Source organism: Melospiza melodia, chromosome 14 (assembly GCF_035770615.1).
Source record: "Melospiza melodia melodia isolate bMelMel2 chromosome 14, bMelMel2.pri, whole genome shotgun sequence".
In the NCBI taxonomy this organism is placed as follows: Eukaryota; Metazoa; Chordata; class Aves; order Passeriformes; family Passerellidae; genus Melospiza; species Melospiza melodia.
This window is the reverse complement of record NC_086207.1, coordinates 18,535,616-18,556,116: the sequence shown is the minus strand read 5'-3', so window position 1 is coordinate 18,556,116 and position 20,501 is coordinate 18,535,616. Positions and strand designations below refer to the sequence as shown.

General features: G+C 49.2%; 1 protein-coding gene across 1 annotated transcript; it reads left to right on the top strand.

Moving 5' to 3' along the window:
* Positions 1 to 468: 468 nt before the first annotated feature.
* BNIP1 (BCL2 interacting protein 1) lies at positions 469 to 5,111 on the top strand. The gene is made up of 6 exons (XM_063169040.1): positions 469 to 560; positions 641 to 733; positions 1,001 to 1,092; positions 1,885 to 1,986; positions 2,670 to 2,788; positions 4,486 to 5,111. Exons 1-6 carry the CDS (start codon positions 474 to 476, stop codon positions 4,680 to 4,682), a joined length of 690 nt encoding a protein of 229 aa, XP_063025110.1. The 5' UTR covers positions 469 to 473; the 3' UTR covers positions 4,683 to 5,111.
* The last annotated feature ends 15,390 nt before the right edge of the window (positions 5,112 to 20,501 follow it).

Genomic DNA, 20,501 nt, shown 5'->3' with positions numbered 1-20,501 from the left:
ATGTAAATCTGGAACTTCTCCAGGGGAATCTTCTGGCTCTGCGTAATTCCTGACAGGAGGGAACAGCCGGGGGTAACAGGGACAGGAGGAGAGGGAATGGCTTAGGCTGGGCCAGGGCAGGCTCAGGGTGGGCACAGCAGGAATTTCCCCATGGAAAGGGTGCTCAGGCCCTGGAACTGCCCAGGGAGGGTTGGAGTGCCCATCCCTGGAGTGTCCAAGGAAGAGCTGGAGGTGGCACTCAGTGCTCTGGGCTGGGGACAAGGTGGGGATCAGGCACAGTTTGGGCTCGATGGGTTTCGGAGGTGTTTTATAACCTCAGAGATCCTGGAATTGTGCTGTTTCTCCCTTTGGAGCTGCACATTCTCGGCCATGGCTCCGGCCCCGCCACGTCCCCTCAGCCCCGCGCGTCCCCGCCCGCCGCCCGCAGGGGGCGCCCGCGCGCGCCCGGCCCGCCCCGGCCCTGCCCGGCCAAGATGGCGGCGGCGGCCGCGGCGGTGCCGCTGCGGGTCTGCCACCAGGAAATCGTCAAGTTCGACCTGGAGATCAAGGCGGCCGTGCAGGTACCGCCGCCAGCCGCGGGACACCCCGGCACGGCCTCGGGGAGAGCCGGGCCCGCGCTGACCGCGCCGTTGTGTTCCAGGACATCCGGGACTGCCCGGGGCCGCTCAGCGCCCTCACGGAGCTCAATGCCGCCGTCAAGGAGAAGTTCCGACACCTCCGCGGCCGCATCCAGGTGAGGGGCCCGGCCGGGGCTGCTGAGGGCACCGAGCTGTGCTCCGGGCCCACCGGCTGTGGTTTAGGGCTGGAGGATCTCGGCTGTGGGTTCCTGCCGGGGTTTGGGGCTGTTCTGCGAATGTTTTGGGGGTCCCGGCTGAGATCTGGGGAGTCGCAGCCCAGGATTATCAGATAAATGTTCTCCGAACCCGCTCCCCGGCCGGGGCTGGGCCGTGCGAGCTGCGGGTGGCTGCTGAGGTTCTGGTGTTTGTGCTCTCCGCCGAAGGAGCTGGAGCAGATGGCCAAGGAGCAGGACAAGGAGTCGGAGAAACAAGCCTTGCTGCGGGAGGTGGAGAACCACAAGAAGCAAATGCTCAGGTGGGTCTGGCAGCTGGGGCTGTTCCCCAGCCCGCTGCAAGCAGAGATTGGCTGGGTTTGGTGCAGCGTCTGGTTTGGAAGCCCAGCCCCTGCCACGTGTTTTGTGCCAGACCGAGAGGTCAGGGACAGAAAGGGTTCAGCTCCCTTCTCCTGCCCTGACTTCCTGACTCTGGTCTGACCCTTTGAGCTCAAAGAAGGTGGCTTAGGAGTCTGGCTCAGTTTTCTTCTTCCCTTGGTTCTTAAATGCTACACTGAGGAGCGGGAATGTCAGGATGGAATGTTTTTGTTGCGTGTAGGAATACAGAGAAGGTGAAGGGCTGAGAGAGCTGGGAAAGGGACTCAGCCTGGAGAAAAGGAGGCTCAGGGGGAACTTCTGGCTCTGCACAGCTCCTGACAGGAGGGGACAGCCAGGTGGGGCATCCAGGATGAGAGAATGAAACAGCCTAAAGTTGTGCCAGGGCAGGCTCAGGGTGGGCACAGCAGGAATTTCCCCATGGAAAGGGAACTCAGGCACTGGAACTGCCCAGGGAGGGTTGGAGTGCCCATCCCTGGAGTGTCCAAGGAAGGGCTGGAGGTGGCACTGGGTGCTCTGGGCTGGGGACAAGGTGGGAATGGGGCACAGCTTGGACTTGATGATCCTGGAAGTATTTTCCAGCCCAAGTGTTTATTGGGTTCTGAGGGTCCTTGCATGTATCAGGGGTGCCCACTTATAGTGGTGGTTGCTTTGTGAAAATTGTCTGCGCTTGCAAGGTGTTGCCATCACATTACAACACTCTGCTCTTGTGATTTCAGCAACCAGGCAGCCTGGAGAAAGGCAAATCTGGCCTGCAAAATTGCTATTGACAACTCTGAGAAAGATCAGCTGCTGCAGGGAAGAGATGTCTTGAGACAAAGGTATTGGACTGTCCCACTGTACTGTGGGATTTAAGCAGTGTCTCCTATATTCACTCATTTTAAATGGAAGTGACATAGTCTTTTTAAGTTATTAATTATATCAAGTGTAGCTTTTCTTTTTTAAGTGCATTTCCCTTTTGTGGAGATTTGGGCTGTTAAGGATTGTGATGAATTCAGGTTTTCTTGGCATGTCTAAGCAGAAAAGGGGATAAATTAACCTTCATAGCTTTACAAATTCTTTACAAAGTCTTTTACATTAATTCCAGATAGGTTCTAAATAAGACCTGGGTCATTATCCAAGCTGTTTTCACATCCAGAACTGGATGTGAGTGTGTGGGGGTGTGTATTGAAAGCAACAGCTGGGATACTCAGGATGATAAAATGGGTTTATGTTGGTGCTCCCATAGCAGCTCATGGACTTACACAGTCCTGGGTGAACAAGTGATGAAATACAGGGCCCTGTGAAATTCTAGGCTGTTATTTGGGCTCAGGAGTTTCATATTTTGTGATTATTCTTTATTGTTTAGCAAAAACGATCTGAATTTCTCATGTAGTGAAAACCAGTACACTGTACACTGCAGAGATGTTTAGTGCCAAGTATTGCTCTCATCTCCCTATCAACAGCATTTTCCCAGAGTATCAAAAAAAAATCTCTTCCTGCTTTGCTTTTTTTCTCTTTTCAGGAAGACCACAAAGGAAAGCCTGGCAGAGAGTGCAAGCAACATCACAGAGAGCCTGATGGGCATCAGCAGGATGATGTCCCAGCAGGTGCAGCAGAGCGAGGAGACTGTGCAGACCTTAGGTACAGCTGGAGTTTGGGCATGGAGGGTGATGGGAGCACCTTTGCTCAGCTCTGTCAGCCTGGGGAGAGGAGCAGAGTGGGACAATGTGCTGCAATGATGATTAAAGACTGGCCAGCAGGGCTCCTCTAGCAGCTGGACATCAACAGGAAATATCAGTGTACTTTGTGTGGAGTTTCTGTGTCATGATCATGAGAAGGAAAAGGGGTCAGGATGAGGTTGGGTTTCTTGTAAAAGCAAACTGAGCTCACACAGTGCCCAGAGTGAGTCTGGTGTTACCCTGTGCCACTGTCCTGGCACAGATTTGGGGACAGCAGAGGGAACAAAGGGATTCAGGTCCCTGCACAGAGCAAGGAGTGTCTGCAGGGCTGCTCCAGCCAGGCTCCAGCTGGGATGGCTGAGACACCAAGATCAAGTGCCTTGAACCTGAGGTCACTTGCTCTGTCAGCAGTGCATCAGGGACTGTGAAACCAAGATTTCACCCAGTCCTTGGCTTCAACTCCCAAACCATAAATCAAGTGACCTGTCAGAACTGGTGATTCATGGAGCATTCACAAGTTGCTGCCTGGGCCTCTTCCTAGCTGTGCTTTTGGGCAGGAGGGAACTTTAAAGACAAGGATAAATAACTCAAGTTTGTCCTCCTTGCTTTCTGCCCCATGTGAGGCTGGCAGCTGGGCACAGTTTGTTCTTCTCCCATTAAAAGGACAGTTTGGCAGGCACTTTTTCACCCTGTTCCTGAATGGTCAGCACTTGGAATTCATCAAGGGAAAAACTACCCAAGGTCATTTACAAATCCCAGCTGCAAATTCTGAGTTAGCAATGGGAATTCCTGCTTCCCGAGCATTCCCTAGGATGCAGTGAGGGTTTGAGGCAGGGAAGCTCTGCTTTGTCATTAACTCTGGCAAACAAGTTTTCTGTTTTCACTTGGATCAAAATGCCTCTTGAAATGGGATGGGACAAAGTGTTTTGCAAAATATTGCAGACCTGCTTCTGCTCTGTTTTTGTGAACCAGACAGTGCTGGATTTGACCTTTCTGTGAGCAGCCAGGGCAGTGTAGGGTAATGCACTGTCCTGCAGGCTGTGCTTTTTGTAAAGCAGAAAAAAGGGCATTTCCAGGGCTTTTGCTTTTGTTTTGAAAGGAGCAAGGCTGAGGAGTTTGGGACATGTGTGTGTTTTCTCACACACTTCTAGTTGACCCTTCTTGTTTTTATTAGGCAAAAAATTGCTCTGTGTGAATTGCTCATTCAGAAATGCCTATTAAAAACTGTTTGAGCTGAATAATTCTGCAAGCCCACACTGATTTACTGCTGGGGCTTGGTGGAGCACTTTCAGTGGTGCAATTAATATATTCAATTATTTCCCTGCCCTGCTGCTGCTGGTGATTTCTCTTTCTAGCACCATTCCTATTTCACTCTGCTTCCAGCAGTGCTGCCTGAAAAACCTGAACTAGATTTGACCTGCTAACCCAAAAATTCAAAATTCAGGAACTTCAGTAGTATCTTTAATCCTTTCAGTGCTCTTATTTCACTTTGCACTCCTGAGCTGTGAGAACTCTGTGTCAGTCTCACCCACAAGTCCGCCTGACCCAGAAGGATCTCTCAGGCACTGTGTTACCAAATATCCTTACACACTTTGCTGGGTATTTTTAAAGCACAACATGCTGATTTAATTTTTTTTTTCTGTTCCCCTTTAATTTCAGCCAATTCTTCCCGAACCATCCTGGAGGCAAATGAGGAATTCAAGTCCATGTCTGGCACCATCCAGCTGGGGAGGAAGCTGATCACCAAGTACAACCGCCGGGAGCTGACGGACAAGCTGCTCATCTTCCTGGCCCTCGCCCTCTTCCTGGCCACTGTGCTCTACATCCTCAAAAAGAGACTCTTCCCGTTTCTGTAAAATCCCAACAATCACTGAACTATTAAAAAAATAATCAGAAGGAGATGGTTGATAACGGTGGGGCTTTTAAATGAAATAATAAAAGGATATTGGAATGGCTGGAGGAGCAGTTAGAGTAGGCAGGAATTTGTGCTGTCCCCATGGAGCTGGTGAGCTGCCTCAGAAGAGATTGATAGATCATGCTTGGAAAGAAGAAATGCCAATTTGCCCGTGGGTTTGGGGAAGCAAACACCTGAGGGACTGGGCACTCAGAGGTGCCAGTCTGAACTTTCAGCCTCTCACTGATTTCTGCCTTGAAATGAAGTTTTGTCCTTGGCTTGGACTGGAAGCTGCTCTGCCATCTGTGTGTAAGGTGCTGAGAGTAAGAGGAAGTATGGAAGAGAAAAATTCAACATTCCATTAATAAAATATTTATTGTATTCATGTCAACAGAGTTTTGTTTAAAAGAGCCTTTCAGTGTAAAAATTCTGTTTTTTCTTTAGCAGCAGTGGTTGCTTATGGATTGTTTTTCTGGGAGCATAACACAGCCTTGCTCTGTCCCTCTGGTTTTGGGAGGGCTCTGAGCAAAGCAAAAATGGGAACCCCACTTGTTACTCTGAATTCAAACAACAGTTAAGAAAATTAGATTGGCAATCTACTAAAATCAAAACCCCTTTTCCTCCTTTTCTTTATATAACTTCATCCTTTATCTTTGCAGTATTACTGCCAAGGGGGGCATTTGGAACTTGGAGGGTTTTACTCCTATTTTGTGGCCCTGGAACAGGCAGACTGGACAGAGTGGAGGTGGTTTCCATATTGATCATTCCTTGTGTTTCAGGGCAGTTCTTCCTCCCAGCCTTTCCCGAGATACAGAATTGCACCAAGAATGAATTAAATTGGTGATGTGCACATTGGGGGTTTGAATAAGAGAAATGACTCAGCTTCAAAATCTAATCTTTGTAAATAAGCCTGCCTGCATAACGTGTCAATTTACAGAGAGACAATTAGAGACAATTAGAGATAAAGGGACTGGGGGGAAAATAGCAAGGACTACTGGATTTTTTGAGAGAGGGGAAGGGGAGAAATTCCCCTTCCCCTCTCTCAAAAAGGGGACGCAACAGGTACTTGAATAATTTCCTTCCACAGGCAGCCAGGAATCACCCAGGCTCCTGATGGGCCACAGACCTGGCAGGAAATAATCAGTGGAGACAGCAAGATAAATGAGATAAATTTTATTTGTCTTTGTGGTGAGAAGGGTGATTTGGTGCAGCAGCTCAGGAGGTGCCTCAGCAGCCACCCTGGAGCAGAGCACAGCTCCTGGTGATTGCCTGTGTCCATCCTGGCACACCTGGTGCTGATTGCCTGGGTCTCACCTGGCACAGCTCCTGGTGATTGCCTGTGTCCATCCTGGCACACCTGGTGCTGATTGCCTGGGTCTCACCTGGCACAGCTCATGGTGATTGCCTGGGTCTCACCTGGCACAGCTGGTGCTGATTGCCTGGCTCCTTCCTGGCACAGGTGAGAATTGTTCTCCAAACAGGCTGCAGGTGCTTTGTATCACAACCAAATGCCACAGCCAGGTGGCATCGTGGTGATTGCGTGGCTCCCTCCTGGCCCACCTGGTGCTGATTGCCCAGGTCCATCCTGGCACAGCTGGTGCTGATTGCCTGGCTCCTGGCACAGCTGAGGGCGATTACCTGGCTCCCACCTGGCACAGTGGGGTGCCCCAATCAGCCCTAACAATGCCCAGCTGGGGCTGGAGGGTGCTGCTCAAATACCCTCCCTGCAGACTCACTCTGGTGGTTGCTTTGCTCCTGGTCACAGGCTCGGGTCCTGCAGCAAAGGTAGGACTTGGTTTCTCTTTTTATTTTGGCAAAGTGAGCAAATTTTTGGGAAGAGGAAGTGGTTGTGCCTGGCTTTTTGTTGTCTGATTCAGGGAATGTGGAAAGTTGTGCCTGGGCAGTTTTTCTTTGCCTGCAGAGGTTTTATATTTGCATTCAGGGTGTTGTGCCTCAGGGTCTTGCTGCTGTGTGCCTGAGGTCGTGTTGTGAAGGGTAGAAAATGGCATTGTGTTGGTTTTCTGAAAAGGAGTGGCGTTTTCTTGGGTATCTGCATTACCAAGGTCAGCAGAGCCATCAGGGATGGTGAGAAGGGAATGGTCTCTGCATGTTTGGTCTTGGGCATGGCTTGGGGGCCAAGGGCTGGAGCCCTTCTGAGACCAGGGAGTCCAGGAGTAGAAAGAGTTTGGGAAAGAAGGAAGAAACAGGCTCTGGAGAAGTGTTCAGGGCTTTGCTGGAGGGCTCATGCACAAGTGAAAGCAAACAGGAGTGCTCCTGTTTCTCCTGGGCCATTCCCCTCCAAAAGGAACCTGGTACCCTCCCTACAAGTGGAGGGTGGAATTTACTGTTACAAAACAGTTGTAATAAAAGTATTTTTTCTTTGAAGAACAACACTTCTTTAAAACAAGGACTAAGGAACCACTAGGAGCTTAAAAAAGGCTGAAGTCTTGCTGTGGACTTGTAGAGCTGAGACACAGCTGGCAGCAATCAAGTAACTGTGGGTTAATGAACGCCTGCTCATTAACTGTGTCCTGCAGCCCCTGAAGGGACTGGGGGTGTTTGGCTGAGCAGCTGGAGCCACTTAGGGATGAGGACAAGGCAGCTCTGATGCCTCAGCACTTGGAGAGGTTTGGAACTTGGAGGTTTGTGGTGAATTTAAGGTCCTGCTGGGGAGTCCAACCCACTGGGAGCAATTTGCTTTGTCTGAGCACCTGTGGAAAGAAGGGAAAATGCCTGGAAGTTGTTCCTTGGAGTGCCAGGAGCCAGGCAGGGCTGTTGGATATTTGGCTGTGGGTGTAGATCCAGTCCTGGTCTCCATTCCCACGTGGCCGTGGTGGGAAGGCTGTGGGCAGGAGCAGGTGCCATTGCATCCCTGAAATCTGCAGCATGAAGGTCACTTCCAGAGCATTCAGTTAGGTTTGTATTTCCTTGGAAAGTTGCCTTTTATTAATGGTTGCAATAAACGTGGGCCTGAGGAGCATTGGAAATTTAACATACACTGTAAATGTGCTGAGAGAGACTGACTTGATTTGACTCATAATTATTTTATTATTGATTATAGTGTTATCAAATGCAGAAATACTGCAGAATAACTCTGGGAAAACAAATGAAGAGGATAATCCTATTTATTCCCTCCTCCCCTCCAAGAATCAAGAGGAAATGAAGTTTGTGTTTGAAGTTGTGCTTTTGAAAATGCTTTCCACATAACTGACTTTACCAAAATGGAAAGGTGAATTCATAGCTTGGAGGTTTCTAAAAATGTCTCTGCCAAATGTGCGTGGCTGCTGTCACATGCCAAGTGGCCCAGAGCAAGCCAGGCTGGAATCTTTGGGGGCTGAGAATATCCAGGGGACATGTGCATGCTTGTCTGCAAATATGCGGGGCTCTCCCTCAGAAAAAGGGGAGGATGGAAATCAGCTTTAACAGTACTTTGCCACCCTGTTTGTAATCAGTTTTAATATTGCTGTGCCACTCTGTTTGTAATGGTGTGATTCTCACAGAAGAGAATCCGAAGCAAGTCTTTTCCCCAGGTGTAGTGTCTTGGTGATTGTACATTGCTGCAAAGCCCTTTCTGTCATTGAGTGAATGCTTGATGAGTTTCCTTCCCACAAAGGTGAGAATTGTTCTCCAAACAGGCTGCAGGTGCTTTGTACCACAACCAAATGCCACAGCCAGGCTCTCAAATCATCCTGCTGCTCTCCAAAGCTGATTATGGGCTTGTTCAGGGTGAAGCTGTTGAATAAACACAATTTTATTATTATCTGCTAGCTTATACAAAATGGTATGGACTGTGCCACAAAGGGAATGACAGCTCCACTGAGTTGAGGTTTGGCTTTCTCACAGGAACCTGTGATGAAGACTATGTGCCAGTTTCTTTGGTGATGGGTTGAGAGAGGTGGTGGCTGCCTGTACCTGTGCCTTGAAGTTTTAATCCTCTCCCACATAAAGAGAGCTGCAATCTGAGGAAGGGACTGGGATCTTTATTAACTAAATTGGGTTTAGACCCAGGCTCTTCATGTGTTCAGAGATCTCCATTCAGTTTAGCACCTCCAGGTGTTGCCTTGGGCACTGAAATGCTGAGTGGGTCATGAGGCTCCTGCAGCCTTGCAAAACCACTAAAAATAATTGGGTAGAGTTGGGAGGCTTGGTGGTCAGAGAGTTGGTGGGCTCAGCTGGTGCTGATGCCTGGGCTGTTTACTCAAGAATTTGACTCGATGATCTGTGTGGGTCCCTTCCAACCCTGAATATTCTGTGGCTCTGGGCTGAGAAGCAAACCTGGTGAAGGTCCCCAGCCCCATCCAGCCCTGCCTGGGGGACTGTGATCCTGCTCTGGCCAGCTGGGGGACAGTGATCCTGCTCCCGTGAGCGCCCAGCCTGCTGTGACACCTTGCCGAGCCCCAGACAGCTTCCACTTGTGCTTCCTTTTATTTCTGACCCGCACGGCGAGGCTGATCCGATGCCATCGCTGCCGCATCAGAGCCGGCTCCCGCATCCCGCTTATCGTGCGGGGCCGGGGCTGTGCCGGGCGGGCTCTGCCCCGCTCGGGGTGTCGGGGATGGCATGAAAGGAAAATGCCACTCGGCCGCTCCGAGCCCGGCCCGCCGATAGCGCCGCGCGTGTCCCCGGGGCCGCGATAAGCGCGCGGAGGGCAGGCGGGGAGAGCGGCTCCGCGGGCATCAGCGCACACCCGCGCCTGCAGATAGAGCCAGTATATATAGAACCACATGAAAGCCTCTCGCTTTCTTCTTTTCAACAGCGGCAGGGCCGAGTGTCACACCCGGGGGCTCGGGGCTCGCTGTCCCGCGGGGATGGAGCTGCGAGCCCGGGCCCGAGCGATGCTCTGCCCGCTGATAACGCCCCGGGAGCGCCCAGCGCGGCTCGCTGCCCTTCATCTCCCAAACGGACAGCGGGACTCGGCTCTCCTGCTCGGGGTATTGGCTTTCCGTAGGTGTCACCCCAGCTCCGAGCGGGTTTTGCCGCTGCTGATGGGAGATAACGCTGTCAGAGGCATCTGGGTGCTGACATTATGGCCAGCCAGCCTGAAAGCGAGATAAGAGTTTGCTATATTGAGTATGTCTATTGATCCGGTCGGCCTCCTGTCCTGTGTCTGATGATAACTTGATGTTTCCAAAAGAAACAAGTCTCCCCTTGCTCAGTATATTCACAGAAATATAGTATATATATATATATAAAAAATGATAACTCTCACTTTCAAATCTAAGCAAGGCTTCCCCTGTTCTGTATGCTGATATACATATTACACATATAAATATATCTATAAATATATCTATAAATATATCTATAAATATATCTATAAATATATCTATAAATATATCTATAAATATATCTATAAATATATCTATAAATATATCTATAAATATATCTATAAATATATCTATAAATATATCTATAAATATATCTATAAATATATCTATAAATATATCTATCTATAAATACATACACCAGTGCAGTGTTTGGATTAAATAATGAAGGATTCCTTTCTCAGGAATGTTTTTAAAAGACGTTGCTTTTGCTGCTTCTCATTTGGATGTTCCTAGCAGCATTTCCAATTTCTTCATTGTATTATTCCCATTTGTTTGAATGACAGGGATGATGTTTGAAAGTAGCTACAGCAAAAGAGAAACTAGTTTAATGTCAGTTAAAGCTCCTGGCTTTCACTGACTGGCTTGTACCAGTAGCCTGCTTATTCGAAACAAACCAATAATTTATTTTTTTTGGTTGAGGAAAAGAAAACCCAAACAACCAATCTCTTTATCTGTAGATTTGTTTAAAATAGTTTTGTCCTTGGTAATTGCAGCCTTTGACCCAAACTTTGTTCCTGATCTTTCACATTCATGGTAAATAACTTTGTAAGCAATTAATAAGGTAATGTTCATGCTGAGAGACAGCAAGTGGGAAATTACCTTCTCATTACTGAAAGTGAATTCGTTTCTGTGAAGATGGGGGTTTATATTTAGGTTTTGCAGATCTCAACAAGAGCTTCCTGGTCTTATCACCTTGTCAAAAAAAAAAAAGTGTCTGTCAGAGGATTCCAGAAGAGATAGCGAGGAAATGCCAGTGGAGAAAGCCTCGCTCCAGCCACAACAAACAGTAAATATAGACGGAGAAAAACCTTTTATGTTCAGATGAAAACTTTGCTTCTGCCCCTGCGAGAGGGGAATGGCAGCGGAGCTATTTTGGTGGATTAAAGCCAAAAGATAGCAGCAGCTCTCTGTGGCCTCGCCGGGGCACTGGGCTCGGTGAACTGCAGCAATGACAACCGTGTGTTAATTCGGGAATTCAATTAATTGTAGCAATGAGCACTGTGTGTTGTTAATTGGGGTATTAGTGAGTTGTAGCAATGAGCCTTGTGTGCTCTTAATTCGGGGGTATCAATTAATTATCGCAATTAGCACCCTGTATTGTTAATTCGGGTATCAGTGAATTGTAGCAATGATTGCAGTCAATTCAGGAATCTCAATTAATTGTAGCAATGAGCACCCCTGTATTGTTAATTGATGTATCTCAATTAATTGTAGCAATGAACACCCCTGTGTTGTTAATTCGGGTACCAGTGAGTTGTAGCAATGAGCATTATGTGCTGTAAATTCGAGTTTCTCAATTAATTGTAGGAATAAACACACCTGGGCTGTTAATTCGGGTATCTGTGAATTGTAGCAATGATTGTAGTTAATTTGTATCTCAATTAATTGTAGCAATAACCACCACTGTGCTATTAATTGGGGAATCCCAATGAATAGTAGCAATGAGCACCGTGTGTTGTTAATTCGGGTACCTCAGTGAATTGTAGCAATGATTGTAGTTACTTCAGGTATCTCAATTAGTTGTAGCAATGAGCACCCCTGTGTTGTTAACTCACGTGTCTCACTGGATTGTACCAATGAGCACTGTGTGTTAATTCGGGCAAATTAATTAATTGTAGCAATGAGCACCCCCATGCCGTTAATTCGGATGTCTCAGTGAATTGTAGCAATGATTGTTGTTAATTTGGGTATCTCAGAATTGTAGCAATGATTGTTGTTAATTCGGGTGTCTCAGTGAATTGTAGCAATGATTGTTGTTAATTCGGGTGTCTCAGTGAATTGTAGCAATGAGTGTTGTTAATTCGGGTGTCTCGGTGAATTGTAGCAATGAGTGTTGTTAATTCGGGTGTCTCAGTGAATTGTAGCAATGATTGTTGTTAATTTGGCTATCTCAGAATTGTAGCAATGATTGTTGTTAATTCGGCTGTCTCAGTGAATTGTAGCAATGATTGTTGTTAATTCGGGAGTCTCAGCCTCCTCCCTGGCAGTTCCTCATCCCTGACCCCCCGGCAGAAATTCCCGAGGCCAGCACAGCCCTGGGTCCCTCGGACCGTGTCCATCAGCCCCGGGCACTGCTGGTGACAAATGACATTTTCTGTGCCTTTGTACTGCGGGGCACAAGATGTGACGTTTACACCCCAAGATCAATTATTTTTAACTGGAGAATGATAGCCTTGCGTCGGAATTATCTCAGAGCTTAATTCACATCAGTTAAAGCTTTTCAAAGGCTTATTAAAATTCCTTAAGTGTGTCCAGCTTATCAGCAGTTGAGTGTCGATGGCATTATACAAATGCTGCTATAGGAAATAACTGTTAAGTATTGTTTGGCCTTATTATTCTCATATATATATTTTGTGCCTGGGACTATTAATACTACTTAGTACTTACATGATTCCTTTCATCTGGTGATCCCAGGGAAGCAAGGGCTGCTCTCCACTTTTTAAACAGAGGGAAACTGTCAGGTCCAGCAGTGCCTCAGGCTTGGATTTAACATCTTCCACTGGATCCTGTCAGATTGGAACAGGATTTTATTGATTTGTGCTGCTGCACCTCGTCTGGTGTGGGCATACACAGGGCAGCAGAGCTGCTCCTCTGTGGAGCTGCAAAATGTGTGGATCAGTGTGAAAACCAATCCAAACAGGCAGCAGGAAAGTGATGCTGAGCAGAAATTGGTGCAGCAGCCCCTGGTGTGGGGCAAAGGGAAGGTGTGGAAGGGTTTTGGAGGAGGATTTGTCACTCTGGGTGTCCCTGTGGTGGCAGAAATTCTGAGCCCTGAGCTGGAGCCCCACGGGTGCTGGGAGAGAGGAGAGGGGCAGGGATGGCTCTGGAGAGCTGAGGGCGCCCCTTGCTCTGTGTTCCTGTGCCAGAGGGAGGAAAAATCCTGGTGGAAATACAATAAATGTAATAATCCCTTTCCTGGCATCGGATAGAGCTGTGGGAGGTTGGGATGGGGTTGTTGATGTGCGTGGATATCCACTCAGAAACCCTTGGGATTAGTTTATTTTCCTTTTTCCCCCCCCCCCTTTTTTTTTTTTTTCTTTCCCTCCCCTGCGATTCAACTCCTTTCAGGCAGTGATGGAAGTTTAGATTTTTATTGTGATCTGTATTTACTCCACACCGAGGCTCTGTCTGGAGGAGCATTTTGAGGAGCTGACCATTTATTGCAGGAACCACTAGGTAGCACTGTGAAATAAAGTTCTGCTTCCCTGAACAAAGCCCTGCCAATTCCAGCGTGGCTGGGCTCAAAATGGAACAGAGGCAGCACGGGAGGCTTTGAAACTTTCTCCGGTCAGTTCACAGTCAGGTGTGGGAGAAATGAAGCTGTCAGGGGACGTTTAGGCTGGATTTTAGGATAAGGTTCTGTACTCACAGTGCCTGAGCACCCTCTGGGGAAGAACCTTTTCCCAAAATCCAGCCTAACCCTCCCCTGGCACAGCTCCAGGCATTCCCTTGGGTCCTGTCACTGCTCACCAGATGGGAAATGCAAGGCTCTGATCTTCTCTTGATTTCATATGTTGAAAGGATTATTTTTCCAAAGGAACAGAGTTGGGTAAAAATTTGGTTTTGATCATTAATTGATTTTCATTGAACCTACTTCAGTCTTTGACTTATTAATCCCCCAAAATTCCTCAAATAAGGTGACTTGTCAGGTTTATTTTGTAACTTTTGGGCTTCACCAAGCTCGCAGGTTATCCTTCTGCATTTTACCTCCTCAGGGTCAGGGCGCAGCACCCAGGCTGGAGAGCAGAGCAGTTTGTGCCCATTTCTGTTCCAGTTCCCAGCAGCCAAGTGCAACGTGTGTTCCTGCAGCAGCCCCATATCGCTGCTTTTTAAAATTAGCCCTGGCTTTGGCTGCTGCAGGGACAGGAGACATGATAAAGGGATCGAGCATCGCGCTCTGCCAGGGCTGCTGGGCTTAAATCCTCCGGTTACAGGAGCCCTGGGCTGGCCCTGCCTGGCCCCGGGGGTCACAGGGGGGTCTTGGTCACTGCCAAAGGCTTTGGGGACCTTCAGTGCTGCCTGAGGAGCCGGACATTCACAGGGGGGGATTCCCTTTATGTCTTGGCTGTGGCTGATGCAAGGGATTTTCTATCTGCAAAATCAAGGAACTGGATGAGATGCTCTTTGTAGGTCCCTTCCAGCTCAGTTATCCCATTCTAAAATTATTCCAGGAGGACATGGAATTGCTGGAGCGAGTCCAGAGGAGGCCACGAGGCTGATAAAGGGACTGGAGCACCTTCCCTTTGGGGACAGGCTGGGAGAGCTGGAAATGCTCAGCCTGGAGCACAGAAGGGTGTGGAGAGCCCAGAGCACCTTGCAGGGTCTGAGAGGGAGCAGAGGCACCCTGCCCCAGGAACAGGAGCGCCAGGAAAAGGAGGAATGGGCAAAAACTGAAAGAGGGAAATGTAGCTCAGGTACATGGAAGGAATTGTGCCCAGTGAGGGTGGGCAGAGGGTGCCCAGAGCAGCTGTGGCTGCCCCTGCATCCCTGGCAGTGCCCCAGGCCAGGCTGGACAGGGCTGGGAGCACTTGGGACACTGCAAGGTGTCCCTGCCATGGCAGGGGTGGAGTGAGAATCTTTCAGGTCCCTTCCAACACAAACCATTCTGTGGCTGTACAAAAAAAGCACCTTTTGAGGTGGGTACAACTCCCCACTGTCAGGGGAATGACTGCAGAGCGCTGACCAAAGAGGGCACAGTGTCTGTGCTGGGGCTGCCTCCAGTCCTGGGCAAACAAAGCCATCCCAGCTCCAGCTCAAACAAAACAGCTTATTTACCCTGACAGGGGCCTGAATTGCTTGATGCTTTCACCTTTTATAGGTTTGGCCACCCTGGCTCGGGGCAGGATGCCTCCCCTGCTGCTCTGGGGGTGTCTGCTCACACTGGCTGGGCAGCTGCTTCCCTTCATCCTCCTCCCCCTGCAGCCTCTGCAAACGGCTTATGTGGCATTTTCACCCCCTGAGGATTTATGGTGACCTCTCAGGGACCTTCGCCAGAGGATCAATACTCTGCTGACACCTGTAGATCAACATAAACTTGACCCTTGGTCTGGACAGATCCATCAGCACAGAGCCCTTGCTGTGAGGCATCCTGGGCTGGGGAGGAAGCAGCGCTGGTGGCACTGCAGAGCCCTCCAGCCCAAGGTCAGGAGTCAAAATGATAAAGGAGGGCTGAACCTGTGGTACCCGGGCAGAAAATCGGGGTAATAACGAGCGAGAGGCTCAGGGAAGGATGATTCACCCTGTGGGTGATGCTGGAGCGGAGGAAAAGCTCAGTGGAGCTGCACATTCTGGGGAAATGCTGCTCCCTCGCAGGGTTTGTGATAAGGAGGGATCTGCTGCTTTAAAAAGCTGCTGCTTTGCTCATCCTATCTTTAGCTCAGGGCAGCAAAAGCCTTCTCTCTTCTGAAAAGTCAGTTCTTCTCTGTGCAAAGGTTTTCCACCCATTTTTTGGATTTCTGTCTGGCTTTTCAGCCTTCCAGGTGATGGAGGATCCTTGTTCTGCACTTGAGCTCTGCCCCTGTAATGCCATGCATGAGGTAAAATTATAATCTCAATATTCCACAAATGTCAGAGCTACAATTAAAATTGGCTTCTCGATTTCAAGACCTCAAAATTCTTGAGTTTATAAAAAAAAAAAAAGGCAAAAATCCAAAGCAACAAGCAGTGGATGCTGCAGCAATGACAAGCACTCTGCAGAGCTGGATTTTCCCAGACTGATTCTTATTTAAGGTTTTTGGGGTTTTTTGTCCCCAAGAGAAGAATTTGGCAAATTGTCATTGACTCAAAGAAAAAAAGAAATCCAGTTATCCATTCTGTATTTAAGGAAAAAATAAAAATACAGAATGAAGACTTGGAGCCCACACTTTTCTCTCAGCTATCTTCAGTCCCCTCAGGAGTGAATAGGATATTATCTTGGGTGATAAAACAGGAATGATCTCTTTTGAAAGCAATGGGCCAGGGAGTTTTGAAGGCAAAAATCTGCAAAATTTGTGATCTTATCTTAATAACAAGATGATGTAAATGGGAATTAATTAATGGGGAATTAATGGGTAAATGGGAATTAATTGCTTAAGTGATCTCTCCAATCCCAGCCCCCTGTGCCTCAGTCTGAACCTGATTCCTGCTTTTACCTGAGCTCAGCTCCTGTTTCTGGGTGTTTTGGGGTGAAATGCTGGTCCCAGGGGCTTGCAGGGATATGATGCTCACATCAATAACTCTGTGTGTGTGTGGCTTAGAAAATCCAATCAGGAGGAAGTGGGGAAGCGAGGTTGGGGAATTGTCCCTGACAGGACCCAGGGCAGGTCCTTTCTGAGCGAGGTTGGGGAATTGTCCCTGGCAGGACCCAGGGCCGGTCCGGGTGGCTGCAGCTGTGGGGTGCAGCTGTGGGATGCTGTCGGTGCCCTGCTGGTCCCAAGGACAGGGCTGTGCCCCGCAGGAGGGCTTGGTGGCTGTCATCTGCACAGGCACTGCCCGGGCCATCCATCATCTCCTGCTGTGACCTTGCACCACCTGTCTGTCCCCGGCAGGGCCGGCAATTAAAACCTGAGCTAATGAAGGACAGCAGGACATGAAAGGGCTTTTGCAGGAGCTGATCAAAGGGGCAGAGCACAGCAACTTATTTTTCCAGCCCTCCAAACCGAGCAGGTATTGAGTGAACTCTCAAAGTTGGAGGGAGAACCCCTGGGCTGCTCAACCTGCTGCAAACACGATGCCCCTCTGTAATGGGCTGGGAAAATGCCCAATCTCCTGGCTTAGACCTGTGATTTACCCATTTGACCGTGATCCTTTGCTGACACCAAAAACTGTGTTATTTTAAGCGGGGATGAGCTAAAGGATGTGTTACATCAGTGGGGTCAGTGCTCCAACTGCTCACACACAGAGCTGGTTCAAAATGCTCTTCTCATAAGAATTTCTCTTTCTGGGTACTCAGTTTCTTGAAAATAGCTTGTTTTCTGTCTCAGCATATTGATCCAGTCTCCATTGGAATAATTTCTATTTCATTTGAGGTTCCAGCAGCTCCTTCATGTAGGGGCAGACAAACTCACCTGTGTGACATCCGTAACTCTTTGGTTCTATTGTCTCATATTGTCCTAATTCAAATAGTCCAAATTATTATTACTCTAATTGTATTACTATTTTTATAACAATTTTATTACAATTAAACCTTTAAAATTGAAAAAAAAAAATCCCAAGTGATTGGCGTTTTTCACACCTGCTTTTCCTCACCCCATCAGCTCCAGCCCAGACTGAGCAGAACAAGGGGGGATGTGGCTGATGGGCTGCTCGGGGTGATCCTGTCTCCAAATGGGTCTTTTTTGCTGCACGTTCCTGTCTCCAAATGGGTCTCTCTTGCTGCAATAAATGCTGGAGTGGCAGCGTTTGAAATGACTGCAGGAGACAGGTAGAGACCTTCAATTAATGTGTTCTGTGTCACTTTGCTGAGCCTTGATTGATGAACTTTCACAAATGCGTTCCTTGATCTGCTGGGAGAAATCTCTGCTTCCCTTCTCTGTGTCAAAACGCAGCGGTAATTTCGTGTTTTGGGCAATAACAAACCTCTAGGAATGAAAAATCGGGCTCCAGCCTGAAAGCCCATCCCTTTCTGGCTTTGGAGTGGCATTTTAAAGGTGTTGATTCTTCTTAATAATCCCCATTAACGAGAAATCGCTTACCGCTGATACCGATCTAAACTGATGTCAGTGAGATGAATTGGGGCCGGGCACAGGGGGTTGTTGATCTGTTGTTTTCCTGCCGAGCTTCTCAGGAACACTGAAACACTTAATTCCTGCCAGGAGCCTATCTTGTTTTCAGACTCCAGAGAATAACTTCCGATGTGAAATCTCCTTGAACTTAAGGAATAAAATTCTGGCACTCTAGGAACAGCACGGGTGGTTTTTTTTGGGGGGAAAACAATTACTTCAGTTCCTACAAAACTGCCATGGGCGAGGGATTTGGTAGCAGTCCCTTACAGCTGACAACTCGTTCCTGTACAAATTCTGTGAATTCCAAAGGGTTTGGATAAACTTGCCTTGTGCAGTTTGTCTGGAGAAGACTGAGCTGCTCTCAGCCTGTCACCTTCAGGTGGAGCTGGGGCACTGAATTACCAAAAAAAAAAAAAAAAAGACAAAAAAAAAAAAAAAAGCCCCCAAAAAGCTGGGTTTGAACAGGGCCTTGAATGCCAGTGCCAGGCTGCATAATCCCCCTCAAAAAAACCGAGGAAAGCGCGAGATGAAATCCAAGTGCAAATCTTATTAAAAGCTTTTTTCCTACACCCCCTGGCCTGCCCCCGGGCACTGGGAGGATCCCTGATTTCAGGTTCCCTGGGAAAATGCCAGGATCCTGCACTTCCCTCTGGATCCCTTTCCTAAGCACAGGATTTTTGTGCTGTTCCAGAGAGGGGAAACGCTTCAGGCTCAGGCACGACCAGGTCAGATTTTATACGTGGGATTTTTCTGAGCCTTTTGTCCCTGCCTGACCCTGTGGGCTGAGCTGATGTGGGGCTGCAGCTGGAAATGAGGCTGTGCTGGAGAGCAGGAACAGGAGAAACGGGGTCTGTGAGCACAGGGAGCCCCCTGGGCTGGTGTCTGGTGCCTTGGGAATGCTGAGCTAGAGAAGAGGCTGGAGAGGGCTAAAGAATAAAGCAGAGATTCATTAAAAGGATCTCCTCCATGGATGCACCTTGGGCAGCACCAGAGCCCAGCCAGGGCTGCACCCAAGATGAACCAAAATGGCCCCAAAATGCACGGCCGGGCACGGGCTCTGTCCCTGGGATCAGCTCTGCTCCATTTGCACCTTGCAGTTCATTGTCCCATTCCAGCTTTAGCCCAGGCAGTCCCACCCTGCTTGTTTTTCTCTCTGCAGCCCACGGGGTTTGTGCTCCTGGGCTGAGATTTGGGTCATTTGTCCTTGGTGCCCAGCTGGAGCAGGAATTGTTTTGTCTCTCTGCTCTGTGATCAGAGCTCACCATCCCCTGATGTGAAGCTCAGAACTGCACACTAAAGCAGCACAGAATGTGAAAAATAGAAAAGCCAAACCTGAGGCATCAGGTCGTTCCTCCTGTCTCTCCTTGCTCTTCCATTCACCCAGCTGATGGAAGATCTTCAGCTGTGGCTGCCCCAGGCTGCTGTGCCCGTGTCCGCTCCTAAATCGCTTTCTGAGCCGGCTCCAAGGCTCCGGCTGCTGCTCCAAGCCCCGGCTCACCCTGCCCTGCATCTGCTCGTGCTGCAATTCCGCAGGAGGAGGGGAATGGGTGAGCAGGAGCTGTGGGACATTCATCCCTGCTGACAATGAGCACAGCCCTGGAAATGAGCCCCAAAGCTGTGTCCAGAGCAGCCCCTGCAGGGACAATCCCACTGGACAGGCAGATTTCTTGATAGCTGTATCTCTGAGTTGTTATGGGAGGAAAATCAACTTGTTTGGAGAAAATAACAGTGTCTGAGGAAGGGAAAGGATGTGGGGAGAGTGTGAGAAGGGTTCTGTGTTGATGTGGGGAGTTACTTTTTCCTGTGGCTTTTTCTGAAGTTTCACTGCTGTTTGCCCACTTAAAGGGCCCTGCTTAGGGCTGGTTTCTGAAAGTTCAGGTTTTAGCTAACTCTCCGTTCCTGCCCCCATGTAACTCAGGCCTTGTCCTTCTTTTGGGGCTCCCCGTGTGCTCTGAGCCTGGCTGAGCTCTGTGCTGGTGGCAGCAGGAGTGGCACGGTGGCACCACCGTCACCGTTTGACAGCTCAGGCAAACCGTGGCCCCAAACTGTGTCTGCCCCTCACCAGCTTAAACCCAACTTTCTCCTGCCCCTCTCAGTCAGATTCTCCATTCAGGAGTTATCTGAAAAAATGACAGAACTGTTCCTGATAACCAAACTCACTCCTGGGTATGAAAGGTTTGTCATAGGCACGTTATTTAATTTAACGTTTTATTGTTATCTGATGTTAGAATAATAATCTTTTCCCGGAGTTTTGGGACACCTTGTCTCTCCTCAGGGCATTTTCCTGTTGCTCTGCTGCCTCTGTCCCACCTGGCTCCTGTGTCCCCCTAAGGCAAAGCCCCCGTGGAGCCCTGGGGATGGTTCCAGGTGAGGGGAGGTGGCTTTGCCTCCCCCTGGCCTGCCCGGGTGCCCCGTCCCCTGCTCCAGGCTGGCAGACTCGTGTCCCTTTGTCACAGAGCCCGTGCGGCTCTGCGGGGTGAGCTCCCCGAGGCAGACTCCCCTCGGGGCGAGGCTGAAGGTCCCTCCTTGCCCAGCCCCGAGCCCCACACAGGTGTTTGTACTCCATTCTCTGCACTGGGGGCTCGGTGGGCAGCACCCAGCGCTGCTCTGGCACTCACTGGGAGCTCCTTATCTGTGCAATCCCACCTGGGAGGGGTCTGTGGGGCTGGGAACGAGGGACAGAGGCTGCAGGCAGCTGCCATTCCCCGGCAGCCTTTCCTGCTGTGTCCCAGGGCCGCAGCCACCCTGTCTCCA

Bases quoted from the DNA above. Each gene is read 5' to 3' on its own strand.
- BNIP1 (XM_063169040.1), top strand. From the start codon at position 474: ATGGCGGCGGCGGCCGCGGCGGTGCCGCTGCGGGTCTGCCACCAGGAA. The intron at 734-1,000 runs GTGAGGGGCCCG...TCTCCGCCGAAG, and splicing joins ACCTCCGCGGCCGCATCCAG to GAGCTGGAGCAGATGGCCAA. The intron at 1,093-1,884 runs GTGGGTCTGGCA...TTGTGATTTCAG, and splicing joins CACAAGAAGCAAATGCTCAG to CAACCAGGCAGCCTGGAGAA.